Here is a 22354-nt window from a genome sequence, read left to right as displayed (position 1 = left end):
CTGTATTGGGGGCAGTGAATGCAGCTCAATCATCAGTGTATAAATTAATTATAAAATCGATAATGCACCTATAATATCAAAGCATTAAGTAACAGATATCGGTCCCTGTGGGATCTTACCTTTAAATTTATATTTAATTTTTTTGCCCAATTTTCTGTAATAATTTGAAGGAAATTGCAGGATTGAGTTATTTTAACAATTTCAGATTAGAAATGATGGAAAATGTGAGCCCTGCTAATATTGTGGCGTTTCATTGAATTTGTGTATTAGTTTAGATATACAGTATCTACAGCTGAATTAGTTGTAATTTACATGTAAATATATAAATATATCATGGCTTCTCTGACTTTTTACCTTTCTGCTGTGGGCCGATTTGGATGCTCTGAAGGACCGGATTTGGCCCCCGGGCCTTGAGTTTGATACTTCTGCTGTAGAGAATTTTAATGACAAACTCGATCAAATCAAAGATAAATAGGCTAGACCTGTATTCACAAGTCGAATACGTATCTGGCAATTTGAAAAAATTGGCAAAAATGACAAACTGTATCTGGATTTGACAAGTTTGTTGTTTTTACTAATTAATTAACGTAATAATGTAGGACCTTGACCTTAAATATGACCGTGAGCAAAGATCAAGGTCACACATTGAAAGGAAATGTTGTTCAATGGTACCAGTCTGACGTCATGAACTTTGACCTCTACCGATCTTTTTACTGGTAGGTCGTACATTTTTGGTCCAATGAAATAAAATACTTGAGATGAGCTTTTCATAAATGTAAACATCAAACTTGCATCAAAGCGATATGGAACATTTTTGACACTTGACGCAACCTTGACCTTGACATTTTGGCTCCAAAAAAGGTCGACTGCACATCGTTGATTAATGCTGCATAAATAGCGTGGGAGGAGTTCCATGACAAACAAGTTGCGGAAGAAAAATAATTAAAAGAACCCCAACGAGAACAATTTATTTGGTAATTTTCAATTACCACAAATCATAATATTTACATTATTTAGCAGCTCGAAAAAATTAAAAAAATCTGGCTGCAGGGGGCGACAATTCCAACTCTGTGGTTTGGTAGTAGACAATGAAGCAGAGAAGAAGAGCTCTTCTAAGGAACCTTTACTCTCCCTTAAACAGTGCGCTGACACACTCTGGTGGCTGAAGTTAGAGACTAAATCACAGACTGTTGAAGACACACAAACCCTGAGGACAGAAAGACTTTTGGGTGGGGGTCCTTCAGCTGTTGGTGATTTGGAACTGTCGCCCCCTGCGGTCACAGATATTCGAGTCTCAACAGTTTTTATCATCTTTTGGTTAAACTACAGAGATCTTTTCGTTGCTCTTTGCGTCGTAGCTGGAGCTCCACTGTCAGGTGATGTTCAGAAACTACCAGAGGAAGAACGACATGGACGAGCCCCCACCCCTGGACTTTGGTGAGGGAGAGGAGGATAAGAGCGTGAAGAGGAAGAACAAAGACCCCATGTACGCCCAGATCTACGACAAGTACCTGCGCTTCGGCATCAAGATGGAGTGGCTGATGATCCACCGCATCCTCAACCACAGGTGGGAAACTCTATAGATCTATCAATATAGATCCAACTAGCACTAGTAGCGCTGCCCTCTGCTGGTCACTTCTATTAGCACTGCGCCCCCAGTGGACACCGTAGGAACAGCATTTATGACACTGAGCTCATAAAAATGTTGTATATAATTTTTTTCCCTGTGTTTTAACCTCAGATCTTTTCAACAACTTCAGACCTAACCATAGATATAAAGTTCATTACATTTCTGTTTTCTTTTCAACCTTTTTCTGTCATAAAAACACCTTTTTTTTTTTTTTTCAATTAAAAAAACACACTATGTTTTTCAAAATAAGGAACATTTTTTCATGCATTTTATTTTTTTTGTGCCCTTTTTGTCATAAAAACACAATTTTTTTTTTTCCCAATAAGAAAAACACATTATGCATTTTTTCCAAAAAATAAGGTGCATTTAATATTTTGAAGAAAGAGGCTTAGATTTATTAGGTTTTGATGGGAAAAAACCACAGTTATGTGGTTATAATGGGAGTCAGTGGGACAAAGTCGGTCCTGAACACAAACGATGTCGATACATTTTATATTTCCTGTTCTATACATGTTGCAATAAAAGGGATGATGAAATTATGAACATGATCATAAAATAAAACTCCTGTCTAAAGTTCATACAATCAGTTTTTAAACTGAATGAGATATTGAGAATTTAAAACACAATAAATAGAAGGTACAGGTTTGGTCCTCAAAAGTTAATATTAATATTTGTGCGTGTGCGTGTGTGTTCCTAGTGTGGACAGGAAGAATTGTTGCCACTACCTGATCAAGTGGAGGGAGCTCCAGTACGACCAGGCCACCTGGGAGGCCGAGGACATGGACGTGCCAGAGTTCGACACCTACAAAGTCCAGTACTGGAACCACAGGTTGGGGAGCGGAGCCAGCGCGGCCCCTCAGAGCCACAGGAACCAGACGACGCTCACATCTGACCCACGTCATCTTTGTTTTTTTCAGAGAGCTTATCATGGGCGACGAGGGGCGGCCCGGGAAGAAGATCAAAGTGAAGGGACGCATTAAGAGAGTGGACCGGCCCCCGGAGAACCCCGTGGTCGACGTAAGTTCACAACCTTCTCTTAGCTGGTGCTAGTGCTAGTTCCATGCTAATGCTAGCTTAGCAATGGCTCCAGGTGCTAAAAACTCTTTGCTGGGCCAGAGCAAAGCACCAACTGTGTTTCGGGGGGGGGGGGAGGGGGGCAGGGTTATTGTGACCATCAGCTCTGGTTCAGCTTGTTTAGTTTGAAACTTCATACAGTTAAAGAACATTTAAGATGAAACAAAATCTACTTTCTCATTTTTCTACAGTCGTTTAAATAAAAACAGATTCTTCTTTTAAGCATAAATCATTTTCTCATCAGTTAGTGTGTTCTGGTTGTCAATTTTTGTATCGTTGTTGATTTCCATGTTTTTTATGTTAGTTTTAGTATTTTTTTTAAATTTTGGTTGTTTTTGTTAAAAAATGTCATTTTGTTGAAATTTTTTATTTATTTTTCATTTTGTATTTTGTTGTTTTTTGTCGTGTGTGTAGTCATGTTGTATGTTAGTTTGTGTTTTTATGTTGTTTTTGTTTAATAATTTTTTGCCGTTTTGCGTGTTTTTGTAATCATTTTAGTTTTTGTCGTCATATTTATATTCATTTTTCTTCTTGTATGTGTTTTGTATTTTTGTGTGTTTTTGTAGTCATTCGGTGTGTTGTCAGTTTATGTAATTTGTTCATTTTTGTTTTGTGTTTTTTGTAAGTTTTTATTTTCTTTGTATTTTTGTCGTTTTGTGTGTTTTTGTAGTCATTTTTTAATGTTGTCAAATCCTTTATGTTATTTTGTCTTTTTGTCACTTTTTTATTATTGTTTTCTGTTTTCATAATTTTTTCTCATCATTCTTTGTATTTTTATTTCTTTTTTGGAACCTTTCGTGTGTTTGTTTTTCAACCAGTTGCTTTTTTATTTTAGCTGTAGAAATAATAAAAACAATAACAACACATCAGACCTCTGACCGATTCTTCCTCCCGCAGCCGACGATAAAGTTTGACCGTCAGCCGGAGTACCTGGACAGCACGGGGGGCAACCTGCACCCCTACCAGCTGGAGGGGCTGAACTGGCTGCGTTTCTCCTGGGCTCAGGGAACCGACACCATCCTGGCTGATGAGATGGGCCTGGGAAAGACGGTTCAGACCGCCGTCTTCCTCTACTCGCTCTACAAGGAGGTGAGGGTCACACTACACCTGTCAAACCTCTCTGTCATGGTCATGTGACCATCTCTCCTCCCTCCTCCTCAGGGTCACTCCAAAGGGCCGTTCCTGGTCAGCGCGCCGCTCTCCACCATCATTAACTGGGAGCGTGAGTTTGAGATGTGGGCGCCCGACATCTACGTGGTGACGTACGTGGGCGACAAAGACAGTCGAGCCGTCATCAGGGAAAACGAGTTCTCCTTCGAGGACAACGCCATCAGGGGCGGGAAGAAAGCATCCAGGATGAAGGTAGAAAACACTGTACAGATGTTCACCTGTGGAAACATTTAGATTAGTGACCAAAAATGGGATTTAAAAAACCAGAATAGGCAAAAACAGACAGAAAAAATGATAAAAATGGTTCGACAATCGATCTGAATACCCCATGGATTGTTTGTACTACTTTGTTCATTAGATCAGTGGTTTTCAACCTTTTAGTTTATGGTCATCTTAAAGATGGAAATCCTTATTTTAATCAGAAATAAAATGGGTTCAAAGTGATCAAAAATGGTGGAAAAGGTGATGAAATGGGATTTTAAAAACCACAGAAATTGGTTAAAGTTGAAAAAACAGACAGAAAAAGAGGAGTAATGTAGCAAAAATATAAAAAAAATAGGTCTTTTTCTGTGCTTCTGTTGTAAGTTTGAGTCATTTTGTGTATTTTTGTTAACGTGAAGTTTTTTGTGTATTTCTGTTGTTGTTTTGTTGGTTTTTGTTGTAGTTTTTGTGTGTTTCTGGAGTTTTCTTTTCTATGTTTTTCTTGTCTTTTTCTGTGTCATGTTGTAATTTTTTTGTTTTTGTTTTGGTTTTTTTCTGTCATTTCGTACGATTACTTTGGGGGCCGCACAATATATATATATATATATATATATATATATATATATATATATATATATATATATATATATATATATATATATATATATATATGTATATATATGTATGTATATAGTACACACGCACTCACTGACGTGTTTTCTACGTCTCCGTTCCCATAGAAAGACTCATCGGTAAAGTTCCACGTTTTGCTGACGTCCTACGAGCTGATCACCATCGACATGGCCATCCTGGGCTCCATCGACTGGGCCTGTTTAGTGGTGGACGAGGCCCATCGCCTGAAGAACAACCAGTCCAAGGTACGTGCTCTCTCTCTCTCACACACACACACACACACACACACACACACGCACTTCACTACATCTACCTATAAATAACGTCTGTTTTCTCCACCCCCGAGTGGTCACATTAGGAAAAGCATTCTCTGTTTCCTGATGACTTTTCTAACATGTCTGACCCATGCGTGTGCGTGTGTGTGTGTGTGTGTGTGTGTGTCGTGTGTGTCGCTGCAGTTCTTCCGGGTGTTGAACAACTACCCCCTGCAGCACAAACTATTGCTGACGGGAACGCCACTGCAGAACAACCTGGAGGAGCTTTTCCATCTGCTCAACTTCCTCACGCCAGAGAGGTTCAGGTGAGAGATTCGTTAGCCTTTAGCCACGTTAGCATTTACTGACAACACGTTACACGTCACAATCCCACAGTTTGTTTTATCTACAGCTCAGTAATCCAACATCACATCCACTTCCTGTGTCTAATACTGGGTAAACTTTATTCAAGTTTAAAGTAATTAAAAAGAAAACAAACTGAAATTCACAGAAAAAAGTTACCTTTGACAGAAAGTCTGTGAATTTATCACAGAAACTAGTTTTTTTTCAAAGATCTAATGGATGTTAATATCTTGGACATAGAAACCGGGTCCAAGTTTGTAAATGGACAGAAGAAATGCAAAAAAACAACTACAAAATGACTCAAAAACACTAACATAACGACAGAAATATAAACTCAAAAGTTTATATATTTTTTCCATTTTTTTACTGGAAATTATTCAGTTTATTGTGTTGCACTCTGAAATGAAAGCATAGAACAAATAAGCAGTTTGATTTGTGTAATGGTATAAACTGAGGGAGTGGGGTGTAATGGTATAAACTGAGGGAGTGGGGTGTAATGGTATAAACTGAGGGAGTGGGGTGTAATGGTATAAACTGAGGGGGGGGGTTGTAATGGTATAAACGGAGGGAGTGGGGTGTAATGGTATAAAACTGAGGGAGTGGGGTGTAATGTATAAACTGAGGGAGTGGGGATAATGGTATAAACTGAGGAGTGGGGGTTAATGGTATAAAACTGAGGGAGTGGGGTGTAATGGTATAAACTGAGGGAGTGGGGTGTAATGGTATAAACTGAGGGAGTGGGGAGTAATGGTATAAACTGAGGGAGTGGGGTGTAATGGTATAAACTGAGGGAGTGGGGTGTAATGGTATAAACTGAGGGAGTGGGGTGTAATGGTATAAACTGAGGGGTGGGGTGTAATGGTATAAACTGAGGGAGTGGGGTGTAATGGTATAAACTGAGGGAGTGGGGTGTAATGGTATAAACTGAGGGAGTGGGGTGGAATGGTATAAACTGAGGGAGTGGGGTGTAATGGTATAAACTGAGGGAGTGGGGTGTAATTTATACTGAGGCGTGGGGTAATGAGTATATACTGAGGGAGTGGGGTGTATGGTATAACTGAGGGAGTGGGTGTCACTGGTCTAAACTGAGGGAGTGGGGTGTAATGGTATAAAACTGAGGGGTGGGGTTAATGGTATAAACTGAGGGAGTGGGGTGTAATGGTATAAACTGAGGGAGTGGGGTGTAATGGTATATACTGAGGGAGTGGGGTGTAATGTAGGGTTGTTTTGTGTTGTAATGGTATTTAATGGTATACACTGCGGGAGTGGGGTGTCATTGGTATAAACTGAGGGGAGTGGGGTGTTAATGGTCTATTCCTGGGTGAGTGGGGGTAATGGTATCTTAAACTGAGGGAGTGGGGTGTAATGGTATCAACTGAGGGAGTTGGGTGTAATTGGTATAAATGAGGGAGTGGGGTTTAATGGTAATACTGAGTGAGTGGGGTTTGTTGTAATGGTATAAACTGATGGAGTGGGTGTCATTGGTTATCAATGAGGGAGTGGGGTGGTAATGGCTAATTTATAAACTGAGGGAGTGGGGATTGTAATTGTATATACTGATGTGTTCCCAGTAAACTGGAGGTTGTTTCTGGAGGGCCTTTGCCGACATAGCGAAGGAGGATCAGATTAAGAAGCTCCATGACATGCTGGGTCCTCACATGCTGCGCAGACTGAAGGCCGACGTCTTCAAACACATGCCGTCAAAGACTGAGCTGATCGTACGTGTGGAGCTCAGCCCCATGCAGAAGTAAGTCACCAGTTAACACCGTCACCACACCACACACCACAGTGGTCCCCAACATTTTTTGTCCCATGGACCAGTTTAATGTCAGATAAGGTTTTCTCAGACCTGCCTTTAAGATGTCATTTTCTAAATATAATAATAAAGGTGAATTCATTGTGTGGACAACTTTATTAACAGCGTCAAAGTTAAACATGCCTTCATCAGAAGATACGCCACAAAAACAAATATAAAGTGCATGAAAAATACAACTCACCATTGCATCTGTTTGTCTTGTTCACACTTTTCTTCATGTAAAATATTCCAAAGGCTTGTTTTTTAATGCAGAATGTTTGGTTCACAAGTGGCAGAACATTTTGAAGGCTTCATTGCCTCATCAGAGAGTCGTATATTATGGTGCGTGGGAACTACCTGTCGCAATAAATAAAGTTTTTTGTTCATTTTGCTATCTGGAAGGTTTTACTGCAGCTGTAAATTACCGACCGGAGCATCCCCTTTAAGATGTGCTTTAAAGGGGATGCTCCAGCCAATGACCGAGGCAGGAACCTTGACATGTGTCACAGACAAATGTAGGAGAGAGAATCCGATGATTTTCCAAAACATCGTTCATGCTTCCATAATAAATACAACGGAAATAATATAAATGATATATTCTGTGTGTGCGACCCGGTACCAGTTGACACACGGACTGGTACCGGTCCGCATCCCAGGGGTTGGGGACCTCTGCTCTACAACAAGAGTTACTGTCCTTAAACTTGTGTGGTTTTTTTTCTTGAGTTTTTGTTATTGCGCTATTAATATTTTCTTCTCGTTGTTTTTGTTTATTTTGTGTTTTTAGTTCAGTTTTCTTTTATTTTCTTTGTTTTTTGTATTTTTGTTGTTTTGCGTATTTTCATTTTGTGCATTACATTTATTTTTGTACTTTTGTTGTTGTTTTATGTTTCTGGAGTATTTTTGCACATTTTAGTTATTGTTTTGTGGGTTTTTTGTTGTTTTGTGTATTTTCATCGTCATGTCATGTTGTGTATTTTCTTTTAGATTTTTTTGTGTGTTTTTGTATTTCCTGCCAGTTTTACTCTCTCACCTGCTTCATGAAGATTTCAGCAAACTAGTTCCTACTCAACTGCAGCAGCATGTGCACAGTTTCTGCCTCTGCACTGTCATCTTGTGTCTTTTGAGATAGTTTTGTCATTTTTGGTGTTTTTGTAGCTTTTGATTTGTTTTTGTGCGTTTGGTGTGATTTGTAGGTAGTTTTTTATCTTTCTTTTTCTAACTTTGTTGTTGTTTTGTGTCTCGTGTGTTTTTGTCACCGTGTTTTTCCACTTCAACACTCCCTGGAATCTGTCTCAGAATAAATAAAGGAACGTTTTTCTGTTTTCAGGAAATACTACAAGTTCATCCTGACCAAGAACTTTGATGCTCTGAACACCAAAGGAGGAGGAAACCAAGTGTCGCTCCTCAACGTGGTCATGGACCTGAAGAAGTGCTGCAACCATCCCTACCTCTTCCCCGGAGCCGCCATGGTACGCCCCCTACAGACACAGCTTAGCGTTAATTTAATCAAATTTGGAAGCAGTTGTCTATAAATTCAATGTAATTTGACAGAATTCTGTGGGATAATTTGCAAAAAAATGTCAAGGTTTTGCAAATTCAATCTATTTCTGCAAATAATGTAGTAGTCAGAGCGCGTCAGAGTTTTATAGAATTTGGGACTTTTAAAGGAAGTAAGACGTCTACACCCTCAATGGTGATTTACTAAAGTAATTGATGGTCACGCTGAATTTGAATTGATAGAATTGACATAAGTCGCACCATTGTATAAGTCACACTTTCAATTTTAAGTTTAAAAAAAGTTGCAACATATCCTAAAGTGATGTTTTTTATCTTTGATTATTTTAAAGTAAGTTTTTGTTCGGTTTTTATTTTTCATTATTTGAAAGTGCGTTTTGTATTTTTCATTAAAAAGTCATTTTAAACATATACTACAGAAGTTACAGTAAATTTTCCTCAGAAACGTGAATAGAAACGACCTTAAATGTCTTTGTTTGCCATGAAATGTGAGAAATCATTGTCATCTTTTAAACCGTGTCACATTAATGCCACTTTGGGGTTAAATGTGAAACGTGTGATTTTATTGTGAAACTAATATGTGGCGACCTCCAACAGGAAGCTCCGAGGCTGCCCAACGGCATGTACGAAGGACAGGCTCTCACCAAGGCTGCAGGGAAGCTGCTGCTACTGATGAAGATGATGAGGAAGCTCAAGGACGGAGGACATCGTGTGCTCATCTTCTCTCAGGTTAGAGGTCGACGACGCACACACACACCAACCTACGTAGCGCTCTGAAGCTAAGCCCCTCCCCTCTTCTCTTCTCTGCAGATGACCAAGATGCTGGACCTGCTGGAGGACTTCCTGGAGAACGAAGGCTACAAGTACGAGAGGATCGATGGAGGCATCACAGGAGGGATGAGGCAGGAGGCCATCGATCGCTTCAACGGTCAGTTTAGACACGACCACTCTCTCTCTCCTCCCTCTGTGGCCCCTCTAACTCGCCCCTGTGTCCCCCAGCTCCTGGTGCTCCACAGTTTGCCTTCCTGCTGTCGACCAGGGCTGGAGGTCTGGGTATTAACCTGGCCACGGCCGACACCGTCATCATCTACGACTCAGACTGGAACCCCCACAACGACATCCAGGTACGCTACGCACGCGTTTCTCTCTCCTTTAGGGTTTACACTTTGTTCAGGTCGACAGGAAGCCTTTGATGTTTTCAAACTTCTTTCATAATTGTATTTGGTAATTGAAAATTGTAATCGTAGGAGTTATTATTTTTCTTCTGTAACTCCTTTGTCTTAAAACTCCTCCTAGGCTCTTAATGCAGCACTAATGACATGTCGTCTCATAGGGACAATGTTAAGGATGTGCAGTCGACCTTTATTGTGAAGGTCGCGTCAAGTGTCAAAGATCTAAAGTTTCTATATCTCTACGAATATTTATCGTACAAGTTCAATGCTAACCCTTGGTGATGAAAGTAAAATAATTTTTGGAAAATTAGCAATTGTTTTAATTATCCATTAATTTTTTTTTTTAAAGGATGGAATCTTTTTTACACAAAAATACATTTACATATCTTTATAAGAATTCATGGATAAAATAGCATGGTTTTTTTATTTTAATATAAATAAAGTTTTAGTTTAAATAACTTTTAAAAATTTTTGTCCACCCATTTTCAGTTTATGTTTTTATTTTTGTGTGTTATATAAATGTATTCTATAATTGTGTTTAATGATATTTTTGTCCAGGCCTTCAGCAGAGCTCATCGAATCGGTCAGAACAAGAAGGTGATGATTTATCGCTTTGTGACGAAGGCGTCGGTGGAGGAGAGAATCACTCAGGTATGGAGAGATCTCACTCTGAGAGCTGGTCCTGGTCTGAAACATCGTCTTCCTCACAGGTGGCCAAGAAGAAGATGATGCTGACCCACCTGGTGGTGCGACCTGGTCTGGGATCAAAGACCGGTTCCATGTCCAAACAGGAGCTAGACGACATCCTGAAGTTTGGAACGGAGCAGCTGTTCAAAGACGAACTTGAAGGTGATGAGCGGTGAACGCCATGAGGTATGAGCTCAGAGCAGCCCCACTAACCCCCCACCCCTCGTGTGTGCCGCCCCAGGTGAGAACAAAGAGGAGGACAGCAGCGTGATCCACTACGACGACAAGGCCATCGACCGCCTCCTGGACCGGAACCAGGACGCCACGGACGACAAAGAGCTGCAGAGCATGAACGAGTACCTGAGTTCGTTCAAAGTGGCTCAGTACGTGGTGAAAGACGAGGAGGAGGAGGTCAGCGTCTCACTTATTTATTTATGTTTGTTTTCAAAAAAGTACAACAAACATTCCCTAACAATACAAGCACATTTCTTCCAAACGTAATGTCCTTTGTAATGTCTAAACTTGTATTCAAAATAATTCTTTCAAAAAGAAAATCAAAAGACAAAAGAAAACAAAGCAACAAAAAAAACATGTTGTAGCTCAGAACCAGGGGCGTAATTAAGAAAACAGATCAAACACTGCCACCTTCAGTTCATCACAGGAACTGCTCGATTAATTAAGATCATTAGCTGCACAGAACTGACTTTTCATTATTTTAAAGTGAGGTTTTTTAATTAAATTTTTAAATGTTTTCATTATTTTAAAGGCACACTGTAACTTTTGGCCACTAGGGGGCGCTAGACCTGTAACTTTCACGTCAAGCACCCATAGTGGCCGCAAGCGCCGCAGCACCATCGCAAAAATCAACAGTCAGTCAGTCCGGGCCCGCCTCCTTTGTCTTTTGGTTGTGTATGCAGACAGTAGTTGACCTGTAGCTTAGGGATAAGGATTGGCATCGCACTTCTCTCCTCGCCAGGGGTCGGCCCGGGGGACGGGCGACCCGGCGTGCGCAGGTCGGTGTCCGGCGCCGGGCGGAAGGCGGGCCGGCTCTCGGCGGCGTCTTTTTAGCCTCCTCAGAAGCAGTTTTAAACTTTTTTCTGGCCACGGCCATGATCAGGAGTCGAACTGGCAGAAATATACTAGCAAAAGCCTTTTAGCCCAATGACTATATCTGAGCCTTGGTCACATGACTGCCGTAAAGTGAAACGTTCTCCAGGTCACATGACCTGGCCAAAGACGGTCCGTCTCTCTAAACTTACATAGTCAGTATTTCAAGAGGGAAGCTTTGCTCAGAGCATTGATGCTGTCAACGCTGTAGCTTGACCTGAGGAATCATTTAAAATAACTTTTATGGGTCAAAAAGTCCTTTAAAGTGAGTTTTTTTTAATGATGTTAAAGTGATTTTTAAAAAGTGCTTCATTATTATATAAAAAAGTGTTAAACTTTTAAATTATTTACCATAAAAATCTGAATTCTGAGATGATGATTTTTCTCTCCGTAGTGGTTAGGTTTTATCTTTGTATTTCTGTAGTGACGGTAGATCATTGATCGATGTGAATGTGTTTCCTGTGTCCCAGGAGGAGGAGGTGCAGAGGGAGATCATCAAACAGGAGGAGAGCGTGGACCCCGACTACTGGGAGAAACTGCTGAGGCATCACTACGAGCAGCAGCAGGAGGACCTGGCACGAAACCTGGGGAAAGGAAAACGCATCCGTAAACAGGTCAACTACAACGACGGCTCCCAGGAGGACAGAGGTGAGCGTGAGTCACTGCACGTTAGCACACACACACGCAGGAAGGAGTGTGTGAGCAGCTTTTAATGACGTCTGTGTGTGTGTGCGTCACAGCCGACTGGCAGGATGACCAGTCCGACGGTCAGTCCGATTACTCCGTGGCATCTGAAGAAGGAGACGAAGACTTTGATGAGAGGACAGAAGGTGAATGTTTATACGACTTCCTTCTCAACCTTTTAGTATGAAGTCATCATAAAGATAGAAATCCTTGTTTTAATCAGAAATAAAATGAGTTCAATGTTCAAAAGGTGGTGAAATGACATTTTAAAAACCACAGAAACTGGTTTAAAGTTGCAAAATTGGTCAGAAATAGTGTTTAAAAGGGTTTAAAGTGTCATTATTGGCTTAAAAGTGGGGGAAAGGGGAAGGGGTAATGTAATTTAAAGGAAGTAGGAACAAATAATGGGCATGACAAATGGTGAATGTGGTTAAATTGGCAAAAATAAGCATGAAATATGGTGAAAAGAGGTTAAACGTGATAATGGGTCAATATATGTGACATTAGGTGGAAAAGTGGTGGAAAGTGTTTATAAGTGCTGAACATGTCTGGAAAGTGGAAAAATTTGCAGAAATGTGATGTAGGAGTGTCAGAAATGGGAATAATGTAGCAAAAATATGGCAAGAAAATAGATTAAAATATGGTGCAGTTGGTGTAGTTGCAGTAAAATGGTAAAAATAAGCAAAAATTGGCTCAAATTGTTCAGAAAATATTCTTTGATTCTTGAAAGCATCTGGCGACCCTCTTCCCAGTGTCTCTCAACCACAAATGGGGTCTTGACCCCACGGTTGAGAACCCTTTTATTAGAAATGAGTTTGTTTTTTCTGCCTCTAAAAAGTTATTTTTCTACTTTTTATTGTGAAAATAACCGTGTTCCTGCTTTCAGCCAACTCACGGCGTCTGAACAGGAGGGGCCCGAGGAGCGACAAAGACAAACCACTGCCCCCCCTGCTGGCCAGAGTGGGAGGCAACATAGAGGTGAGCGTTGGTCACGTGATCAGTACCTGAGTGGAGTCGTTCATCTCTGACCATCAGATTCTTCTTCTTCTCCTCCAGGTGTTGGGCTTTAACTCCCGGCAGAGGAAGGCCTTCCTGAACGCAGTGATGCGTTATGGGATGCCCCCCCAGGACGCCTTCACCACTCAGTGGCTGGTCAGAGACCTGCGCGGAAAATCAGAGAAGGAGTTCAAGTACGTTACCATGTGACAGGAAGCTGTGGGAGCATTTTTTTATTTCTTTTTTATATTGCAAACAAAATATATAAACCAGTCAGAAATATTACATCTTCATTGTTTATCATAAACAGATTCTTTTAAGAATGCAGATGTTATTATACAACATAACAAACATGGAAATGAAAATAAAACACATACACAAAAAACGACAGTACTGCAACTTCACCAAACTCACCATATTTTAACATATTTTCATCACTTTTTCTTGCCGTATTTTTGCTCCTTTTAGTACATTTTTGATACATTACAGAAATGTCTTGAAAGTGACATTTTCAGCTTTTATAAACCATTTCTACCACTTTTCCCACCTAATTACTGTCACTTTTCATTTCTTTTCACCACATTTCATGCTTATTTTTGACAATTTAACCACATTTGTCATGATTTGTCATCCCCATTATTTGCCAGTTTAAACCAATTGTTCCAATATTGACACTTTGAACCCATTTTTTGACAGTTTTTTGTAATTTTTTTCTAATTTGCAACTTTAAACCAATTTCTGTGCTTTTTAAAATCCCATTTCACCAACTTTTCCACCATTTTTCATCACTTTTAACTAATTTTATTCCTGATTTTGAGCTTATTTTTGCTTATTTTTATTTTTTTTCTGCAAATTCACCAAACTCACCATATTTTAACCTATTTTCATCACTTTTTCTTGCCATATTTTTGCTCCTTTTAATGTATTTTTGCTACATTTCCTCTATTTCAATGTCTTTTCTACACATTTTTCCACTTTCCAGACATATTCAGCACTTATAAACCCTTTCTATCACTTTTACACCTAATGTCACATATGTTGGTCCATTATTGTCACTTTGAACCTCTTTCACCATATTTCATGATTATTTTTGCCAATTTAACTACATTCACAATTTGTCTTGTCCATTATTTGCCAGTTTAAACTAATTATTCCTCTTTTTTTCAATTACATTTCCTTTCTCTGGCACGGTTAGTGATTTATTTTAGCTTGACATTCAGCTCCCAATGCATCACTAGTATGACTAGTGTGCACACTTAAAGTCTACATCTGGTTATTTTTCACCTACTTAATGTTTTCATACTTACGTACTCATTTAGATGTGACACTGACAATGAGATGTTGAACACAGACCATGTGACAGGAAGTCTTTAATCTCTCTCTCTCAGAGCGTACGTGTCCCTGTTCATGCGTCACCTCTGTGAACCTGGTGCTGACGGAGCGGAGACGTTTGCTGACGGCGTTCCCAGGGAAGGACTTTCCCGCCAACACGTCCTCACACGCATCGGTGTCATGTCGCTCATACGCAAGAAGGTAAACAAACAAACCAAAGCAATGTGTGTGTGCGTGTGTGTGCGCGTGTGTGTGTGTGTGATGCTCATGGTCTACTTCCTGTTGCAGGTGCAGGAGTTTGAGCACGTGAACGGTCAGTGGTCGATGCCGTGGATGGCTGAACTGGAGGAAAACAAACGAGCTGCAGCTCAGCCTGAATCACCTGGAAAAACACCTTCAACAGGAACACCAGCAGATACACAACCTAACACACCTGCTACAGGTAACACACACACATTAAAACATGTTATAAATAACAATGTAAATGCTAAAGTTGTGAATAATAATGTGCATGTTATTGTCATATAGTAATGTAAATAGTAATGTTATAAATAATAATGGTAATTATTATAAATAATTATGTAAATGTTGTTAATAATATTGTCAGTTGTATAATAATAATAATATAATTGTTATATAATAATGTTAATGTTATAAATAATTATGTTAATGTTATAATAATGTAAATGTTAATGTTAGTATTAATAATGTTAATGTTAGTATTAATAATGTTAATTTTATATAATAATGTTAATATTATAAATAATAATGTAAATGTTATGAATAACAATGTAAATGTTATGAATAACAATGTAAATGTTAAATATGTTGTAATCATAATTGAAATGTAATTGAGTTCAGATAATTGACCTTTATTTGTAATTCTATAGAATTCCACAGAAATTCTACAAAAAACTGTTCATTCCATTGAAATTAAACACAAACCTGGTGAATTATGTTACAGTTTTACGTCTCACACATACGTAGTTAATAATTATTAAAATATTTTCATATTAAATAAAATCCACTACATTTCACTTCTCTTCCTGATCAAAGTCAAAATTCTTACAAAATCTTTAAATTTTCCACAAATTATAAAATATTTAATAACTATTCATAATGAAATAAAAATATATGTTTACATAGAAATGTAAACTATGGCACAATAATGTTGATATTATTATAATTAACATATTTGGCCCCTGAACTAAAATGAATTAGACCTTCTTGTTCTACTGCTTTGTTGTGAACATGTTTATTTGTTTGTTTCCAGTCGACGAGTCAAAGAGCGACGAGTCCGTTAAAGACGGAGAGAAAGACGTGAAGAAGGAGAAGGAGGGAGAACCAGAGAAGAACGGAGCAGACTCTGGGAAAGACGACGAGGTAAAACGTCCTCAGTTCATTCCCTGTAGCGCAATCATCAGGTGACCTTTAAACTCACTCACCTGTGACTCCGCCCCCTCAGGTGATCGCCATCCCGGACGACGAGGACGAGGAGGAGGAGAAAGAGAAGGAGAAAGAGAAGAAGAGCGCGGCCGAGGCCGAACCACCAGAGAAGAAGAGTAACGGGGAGCAGCCGATGGAGACGGACAAACCCAGCAACGGAGAGGCTGAGGGAGAGGAGGAGGAGGAAGAGGAGGGAGAGAAGGTGAAGAAGAGTGAGGAGGAGGAGCCAGAGGATGCTGAGTCGCCAACGGAGACAAAAGCAGAGGTCAAACCAGACGAGACAGAGGTCAAAGGTGAACGAGCTTCATTTTTATTTAACGTAGATTTAGATCAAAATAAACATGAAGATAAACGTTTGTTTGTTTGTTTGTAGCTGAAGAAAAGAAAGAAGAGAAGATGGAAACGTCGCCTCCTGTAGACGAAAAGAAAGGTACCACACACACAAAAACACGCACACACTCTACCAGTTCAGCCGTTGACCTTTGACCTCCTGCAGATGTGAAGGAAACGCCGAAGCCCGAAGAGCCAATCAAAATGCAGAACGGCGATGGCAGCAAAGAGGGCGGGGCCTCGGCCTCTGTGGGCGCTGCACCGACCCCGGTGGGCGGAGTCAGCGAGGAGAAGAAGAAGGTCAAAACACGCTTCATGTTCAACATCGCAGACGGAGGATTCACAGGTGATCAGAAGTACAAAACAGGAGGCTAATGCTAATGCTAATTAAGTTATTGAACTTTTACATAAATTAATTACATTTGATTGGATTTTTACAAATAATAACTCATTTAAATATATTTTCAAATAAAATTCTTACATATTTTCCTCTTGGACTTTTTTGAAACACGAGAAATTGTTTCAGAAATGAAAATAATAATAAAATGTTAATGTTATAAATAATCATGTAAATGTTAATTTTATAAGTAATAATGTAAATATTATTGTTATATATATATATATTATAATGTCAATGTTATTGTTATAGATAACAGTGTAAATGTTATATAAATGTTAATGAAATAACTGTTAATATTATAAATAATAATATAAATGTCATAAATCATAAACACTTTAGTCACTAAGTGCTGCGTCTTGATGCTGATTGGTGTTCTGTGACTCCGCCCCCTCAGAGCTGCACTCCTTATGGCAGAATGAAGAACGAGCCGCTACCGTCACCAAGAAAACCAACGAGATCTGGCACCGACGCCACGACTACTGGCTGCTGGCCGGCATCATCCAGTATCCTTTCCTACGCCATACCGCACTGGGAGGGGCATGCATGTTTTTGATCCAATCAGAGTACGTACAGGGACCTTGACCCCGCCCCTCAGACACGGCTACGCCCGCTGGCAGGACATCCAGAACGACGTGAAGTTCGTCATCCTCAACGAGCCGTTCAAAGGAGAGATGAACCGAGGGAACTTCCTGGAGATCAAGAACAAGTTCCTGGCCCGAAGGTTTAAGGTAAGAGAAGAAGAAGAGTTCTACTTCCTGTGTAGTGGGCCGTGTTCTGACCACTTCCTGTTCAGCTCCTGGAGCAGGCGCTGGTGATTGAGGAGCAGCTGAGACGAGCGGCGTACCTGAACATGTCCGAGGACCCGTCCCACCCCTCCATGGCCCTCAACACACGCTTCAGTGAGGTGGAGTGTTTGGCTGAGTCTCACCAGCACCTCAGTAAGGAGTCCATGTCTGGGAACAAACCAGCCAACGCCGTCCTGCACAAAGGTACCAGTACACGCCCACAACTTTACTGTTTACAAACATACATCTACATTTGGAAATCTGATGATAGTCAGTGGCTATGCTAGGTTAGCGATTAACGTTTATATATAAATATAAATGGGTTATACTGGTTTACACTGGTCTGTGATGGTTATATTGTGTGCTAACGTGTATGCTAACGTGTTTCAGTGCTGAAGCAACTGGAGGAGCTACTTAGCGACATGAAGGCAGACGTGACCCGCCTCCCCGCCACCATCGCTAGGATACCGCCCGTGGCCGTCAGACTGCAGATGTCTGAGAGGAACATCCTGAGTCGTCTGGCCAGCAGAGGACCAGACACACAGACACAGCAGCAGGTAAACACTTAGCATTAGCATTAGCATTAGCGGGGTTCTCACCAGCGCTGTTGGGCACGTTCATAATTCCATGATCACTTTTATGGCAACATGTATAGAACAGAAGACACTCTTTGTGTTTGGTAACTCCCATTATAACCACATATTCTGGATATACAGTTATATTAACATATAGTATAATTAATCTAAGCCTCTACCTTTAAATTATACGGAAAACAGCTTTTAGATGAGATGACCCCGCCCCCTTTCAAAATGCATGATGACACATAGAGGAGTTGTGTGTGTGTGTGTGTGTGTGTGTGTGTGAAGGTGTGTGTAATGGGTACGATTGTCTTACTTATACGCTCATAGCTCTAAAAGTAATAATGCCTCAAAATCAATGTTCCTGTAATTATTGATCTACTCAAGGCTGTAATAACTTCATACCAAATATTTAATTTTTGATCTAATTTTTGAAAAAAAAATTACATTTTGTGTTTTTGTCATTGAAAAAAATAGTTTTATGACAAAAAAAATATGACAAACTTTCGGTTAGGTCTAAAGTTCTTGAAAAGATCTGATGTGAAAAAATATTTATATTCAACATTTTTATGATAGTTTTATGAAGGGTACCGTTTTGTGATCTATAACTATTATCTATGACTATTATCTATAGATATTTATCTATAACTGATCTATAACTATTATCTATAATGTTCTCACGTTGTTTCCTCCACAGATGTCGCAGCAGTAAAACCTGACTCTTTACCTCGATAAGCCCCGCCCCCTCAGCCTCAGCTCGACATTCCTGATTGGTGCACAGAAGAATGACAGACAGCACCGCCAAGCTTGAAGCCACGCCCACTTCACTTGTTTTTTTTTCCCTCCTTTTTTCAAACGAACTCAAAGTTTTTCTGGCGGATCAAATCCCGACAGCTGAAGAAAAGGCAGAAAAGCTCTTTTATTTTTTCCTCTTTTTTCAACTTCTGTATTAATATTATTGATATAATGTTATTATGATGGTTTTTTGGGACCTAAATAAAAAATGTTCGACAAAAAACTCTGTTTACATTTGATTTACACCACGGTCACAATATAACATGACGACTAGTCCACCCGTAACACCATTAGCAACATTAGCACCCTTCATGTGTCCATCATTAGTCCTGTTTCCATTGGTGATCATGTTATCTGGTGACTGTGCGTGGATGTGATGTTACAGTCAGATTAGTAACGATGTTATCTTGTTACTAGTGTCTGACACACTGAGTGGTCAGACCAGTTGGTGTTATGGGTAAACTGGTGATCATGTTCCCTTGTGATACGTTGAGCACTCCTGGGCCCGTCGGTGTTCTGGTTAAACTAGTAATCATGTTATGTTGTAACTGCTGCGCTTTCTGACACATCGGTGTTACAGTTTGACTAGTGGACATGTTATCTAGTGACTAGTTGATTTGATTCCATGAAGCCCCTAAAAGAGATGTGAATATATATTATTTATACTTGTACCTTAAATTTAGCTTTTAGTGAGAATCAAAAAATTCTTCATCCTGCCTTATTTATGGAAACAAACCTGCTAATATTTAAATTAAATGAACAAATAAATGTGAAAAAAAGGAACATTAAAAATTTCAAATGAAATAAAAAAAAAATACTGGTTAAAATAGAAATACATCATTAAATTAGAAAATGCAAAAATTAATTATAGATTGATTACTGAAAAGTGGAAATAAAAAAGAAAATACAAATATGATCATTTATTCGTTTATTTTTATTTGAATTTAGTCCCCTATATTTATTTGGTTAAGAACAAATTATAAAAACGATTGAATTTCACCAGATTTAACTCAAAAACCGAGATTTTTCACTTCATGTTGTGGAAAATGAAAATAACAATTCTTCACACATTTCTCACAAACACACTTTTATTTTTTGAACACATTCAGTCAAAGATCATTCAACCTGAACACGTTTATTTCACTACATAAAGAAAAGTTACAGTAACAAGTGGATAAAAGCACATTCACAATAATAATAAAAACCCAAATTATTGGACAATAAACATAAAGGCCCTATACTATGAATCTATGGATTCATCTCTGTTAGCTGGATTCAACTAACCAAACATTCCCTGTCAGAGAGAAGCTGTCCTATGAAGGTCGATAACAACACGCTATATTAAGTCAAGTGATTTCAACCTCGGTACGTGCGCGTTCACAAAAGGGGTGGAGCTTGCAGCGTCTGACCAATCAATGGAGAACCTGGCAGATCGAGCGTATTTACAGGAGGAACATTTTATGATCATAAATAAATATAATTAATTTAAATTAATGATGACAGTGAAGAGCAACAGTGTTAGTGCAGCGCACCATAAGGGAATGCTGGTAGCAAATCACCAACTCTGTGAATGTGTAAAAGTGTCAGATTATTTATGATATGAATCCATTGGATGAAAAATGCACAGCGCTCTGATCAGTTAAACTTTATTACAGCACACACGTGTTTCTATTCAAGTAGAACTATTCACACACAGGGATGAGAACACATTGTTTCACTGTGGTATGTTCCTGATGATGCTGTCAGCGTATTATAGTATGAATTAATAAATTGATTAATTAATGACTTCATCAGCTGACTATAGATCAGTCCATCAGATATAAATCTCTATCTTTCCTAAAGGACGTCATCAGTAAATGAAAGGATTACATTTATAATTAATAATCTTCTTTCCTAAACGGAGCTGTCAGATCTGCACCAACCAGGATCTTCCAACAATGGACAGCTCGCTTTCTAAGAGAACTGATTGGTCAGGAGGCGGGGCTTTAGTACTCCATCAGATCCGAGCCAAAACAAAACCTGCTCTCGACCAGGTTAGCTGTTCAGCCTAAGTTACCATGGTGATTTAGCTCCATAAGACGTTAGCGAGCTTCGTAGGACAGCACACACTGATTAAATCTCAGAAGTTAGCGAGATAAGAGGTAATCTCGCTTCGTAGCTAACCCCCAAAAAATAACACAAAGTGAGGAAAAGAACCAAACTGAAGCACAAGTTCAACAGAAACAAAATGTCTACATAAATTAATAAGTGCTTTCTTCAGGTCATAATCTTTAAAAGCACCAGTTTGTCCCACAGTTGCAGTGGATGCACTGATCCACCAGGGGGCAGCATAGTTAGACTCAGACAATGACTCGGTAGTAAATGTTTTTATCCTCCCCGTTTCATCTTTATTAGCTCAAAGTAGATGTTAACATTTGATTTTTTAAATCACTTTATTGCTCTGTTATGCAGTAGTGACCCTCTAGTGTTGGAAAACGGTATTACACGCTACTAGCATTGATATGCGTAGGCTGTTTTTGTAGTCCGAACTCTATGGGACAACATTTTAGTCGGTTTCTCTGATTGGACAGCCGAAGGTTGTTATATGCCTGCAATAATAATACTCTTTTTTTTTTTAATTTGCCTAACATTTGCGTCTTAAATGCGCACATTGTATATTTGATTTTAAACTTTTGTTGCCTTGCTAGGTAAACAACAACAACAATGATATAAAGATACACGAGCAGCTGCTTCACGTTAAATTTCCCAGCCTTGATTTTTATTATTTGTTTTTCTGTTCTCTGATATCTCTCCATTAAAATTGACTCACTCGCCTCCTAGTCTTGGCAAACGGTATTACACGCCACTAGCGTTGATAAGTTTCAGCCATTTTTGTAGTCCGAACTCTACGTGACAATATATTAGTCTCTGATTGGACAGCAAACAACAGCTAACGTTTGTCATCTGAAAGTTACGCTATACCTCGTCAATGATATTGCTTAGATAGAATTTTTCTTATTTGCTTAAGTTAACGTTTGCATGTTAAACGCACACGTATCTTTGATTTTAAATGTTCGTTGTATTGCTAAGTAAACAACAATAAAGAGATAAAGTGAGCAGCAGCTTCACATTCATTTTCCTAGCCTTGATTTTTATTATTTTATCCCAAATATCTCTTCATTAAATCTAACAGTTCACCCTCTAGTGTTGGAAAATAGTATTGCACAATACCCAGAAAAATTAAGAATGAAATAAAAATAGATTATTTAAGTAAATAATTAGTATATTTTCTCGGAGCGCTTTAAGGTTAAAGTTTGCTTTTTATTTAACCACTGTAATTTATATATATATTTAATATAATATATATACTAATATACAGTATACTATATAAATATATATTATATATTTATATAGTTAGCATGTAAATA

The 22354-nt window shown here is 39.0% G+C and overlaps 1 protein-coding gene across 1 annotated transcript in view; it reads left to right on the top strand.

Moving 5' to 3' along the window:
• Positions 1-19149, top strand: part of chd4a (chromodomain helicase DNA binding protein 4a) — a 29254-nt gene extending 10105 nt beyond the window's left edge. The window contains 30 exon segments of the mRNA XM_028442812.1: positions 1359-1567; positions 2328-2459; positions 2548-2647; positions 3602-3793; positions 3866-4066; positions 4816-4953; positions 5167-5299; positions 6907-7072; positions 8448-8589; positions 9233-9364; positions 9446-9563; positions 9635-9759; positions 10366-10458; positions 10518-10656; positions 10736-10905; positions 12075-12249; positions 12342-12431; positions 13172-13263; positions 13342-13475; positions 14670-14814; positions 14902-15055; positions 15887-15996; positions 16079-16352; positions 16433-16489; positions 16556-16735; positions 17184-17292; positions 17385-17517; positions 17583-17778; positions 17965-18131; positions 18850-19149. Of these exon segments, the coding sequence (XP_028298613.1) occupies positions 1359-1567; positions 2328-2459; positions 2548-2647; positions 3602-3793; positions 3866-4066; positions 4816-4953; positions 5167-5299; positions 6907-7072; positions 8448-8589; positions 9233-9364; positions 9446-9563; positions 9635-9759; positions 10366-10458; positions 10518-10656; positions 10736-10905; positions 12075-12249; positions 12342-12431; positions 13172-13263; positions 13342-13475; positions 14670-14814; positions 14902-15055; positions 15887-15996; positions 16079-16352; positions 16433-16489; positions 16556-16735; positions 17184-17292; positions 17385-17517; positions 17583-17778; positions 17965-18131; positions 18850-18864 (4221 nt within the window). The 3' untranslated portion in view covers positions 18865-19149.
• The last annotated feature ends 3205 nt before the right edge of the window (positions 19150-22354 follow it).

Source organism: Gouania willdenowi, unplaced genomic scaffold (assembly GCF_900634775.1).
Source record: "Gouania willdenowi unplaced genomic scaffold, fGouWil2.1 scaffold_85_arrow_ctg1, whole genome shotgun sequence".
Taxonomy (NCBI): domain Eukaryota; kingdom Metazoa; phylum Chordata; class Actinopteri; order Blenniiformes; family Gobiesocidae; genus Gouania; species Gouania willdenowi.
The sequence above is the reverse complement of the archived record's forward strand: the minus strand, read 5'-3'. Positions and strand labels throughout refer to the sequence as shown.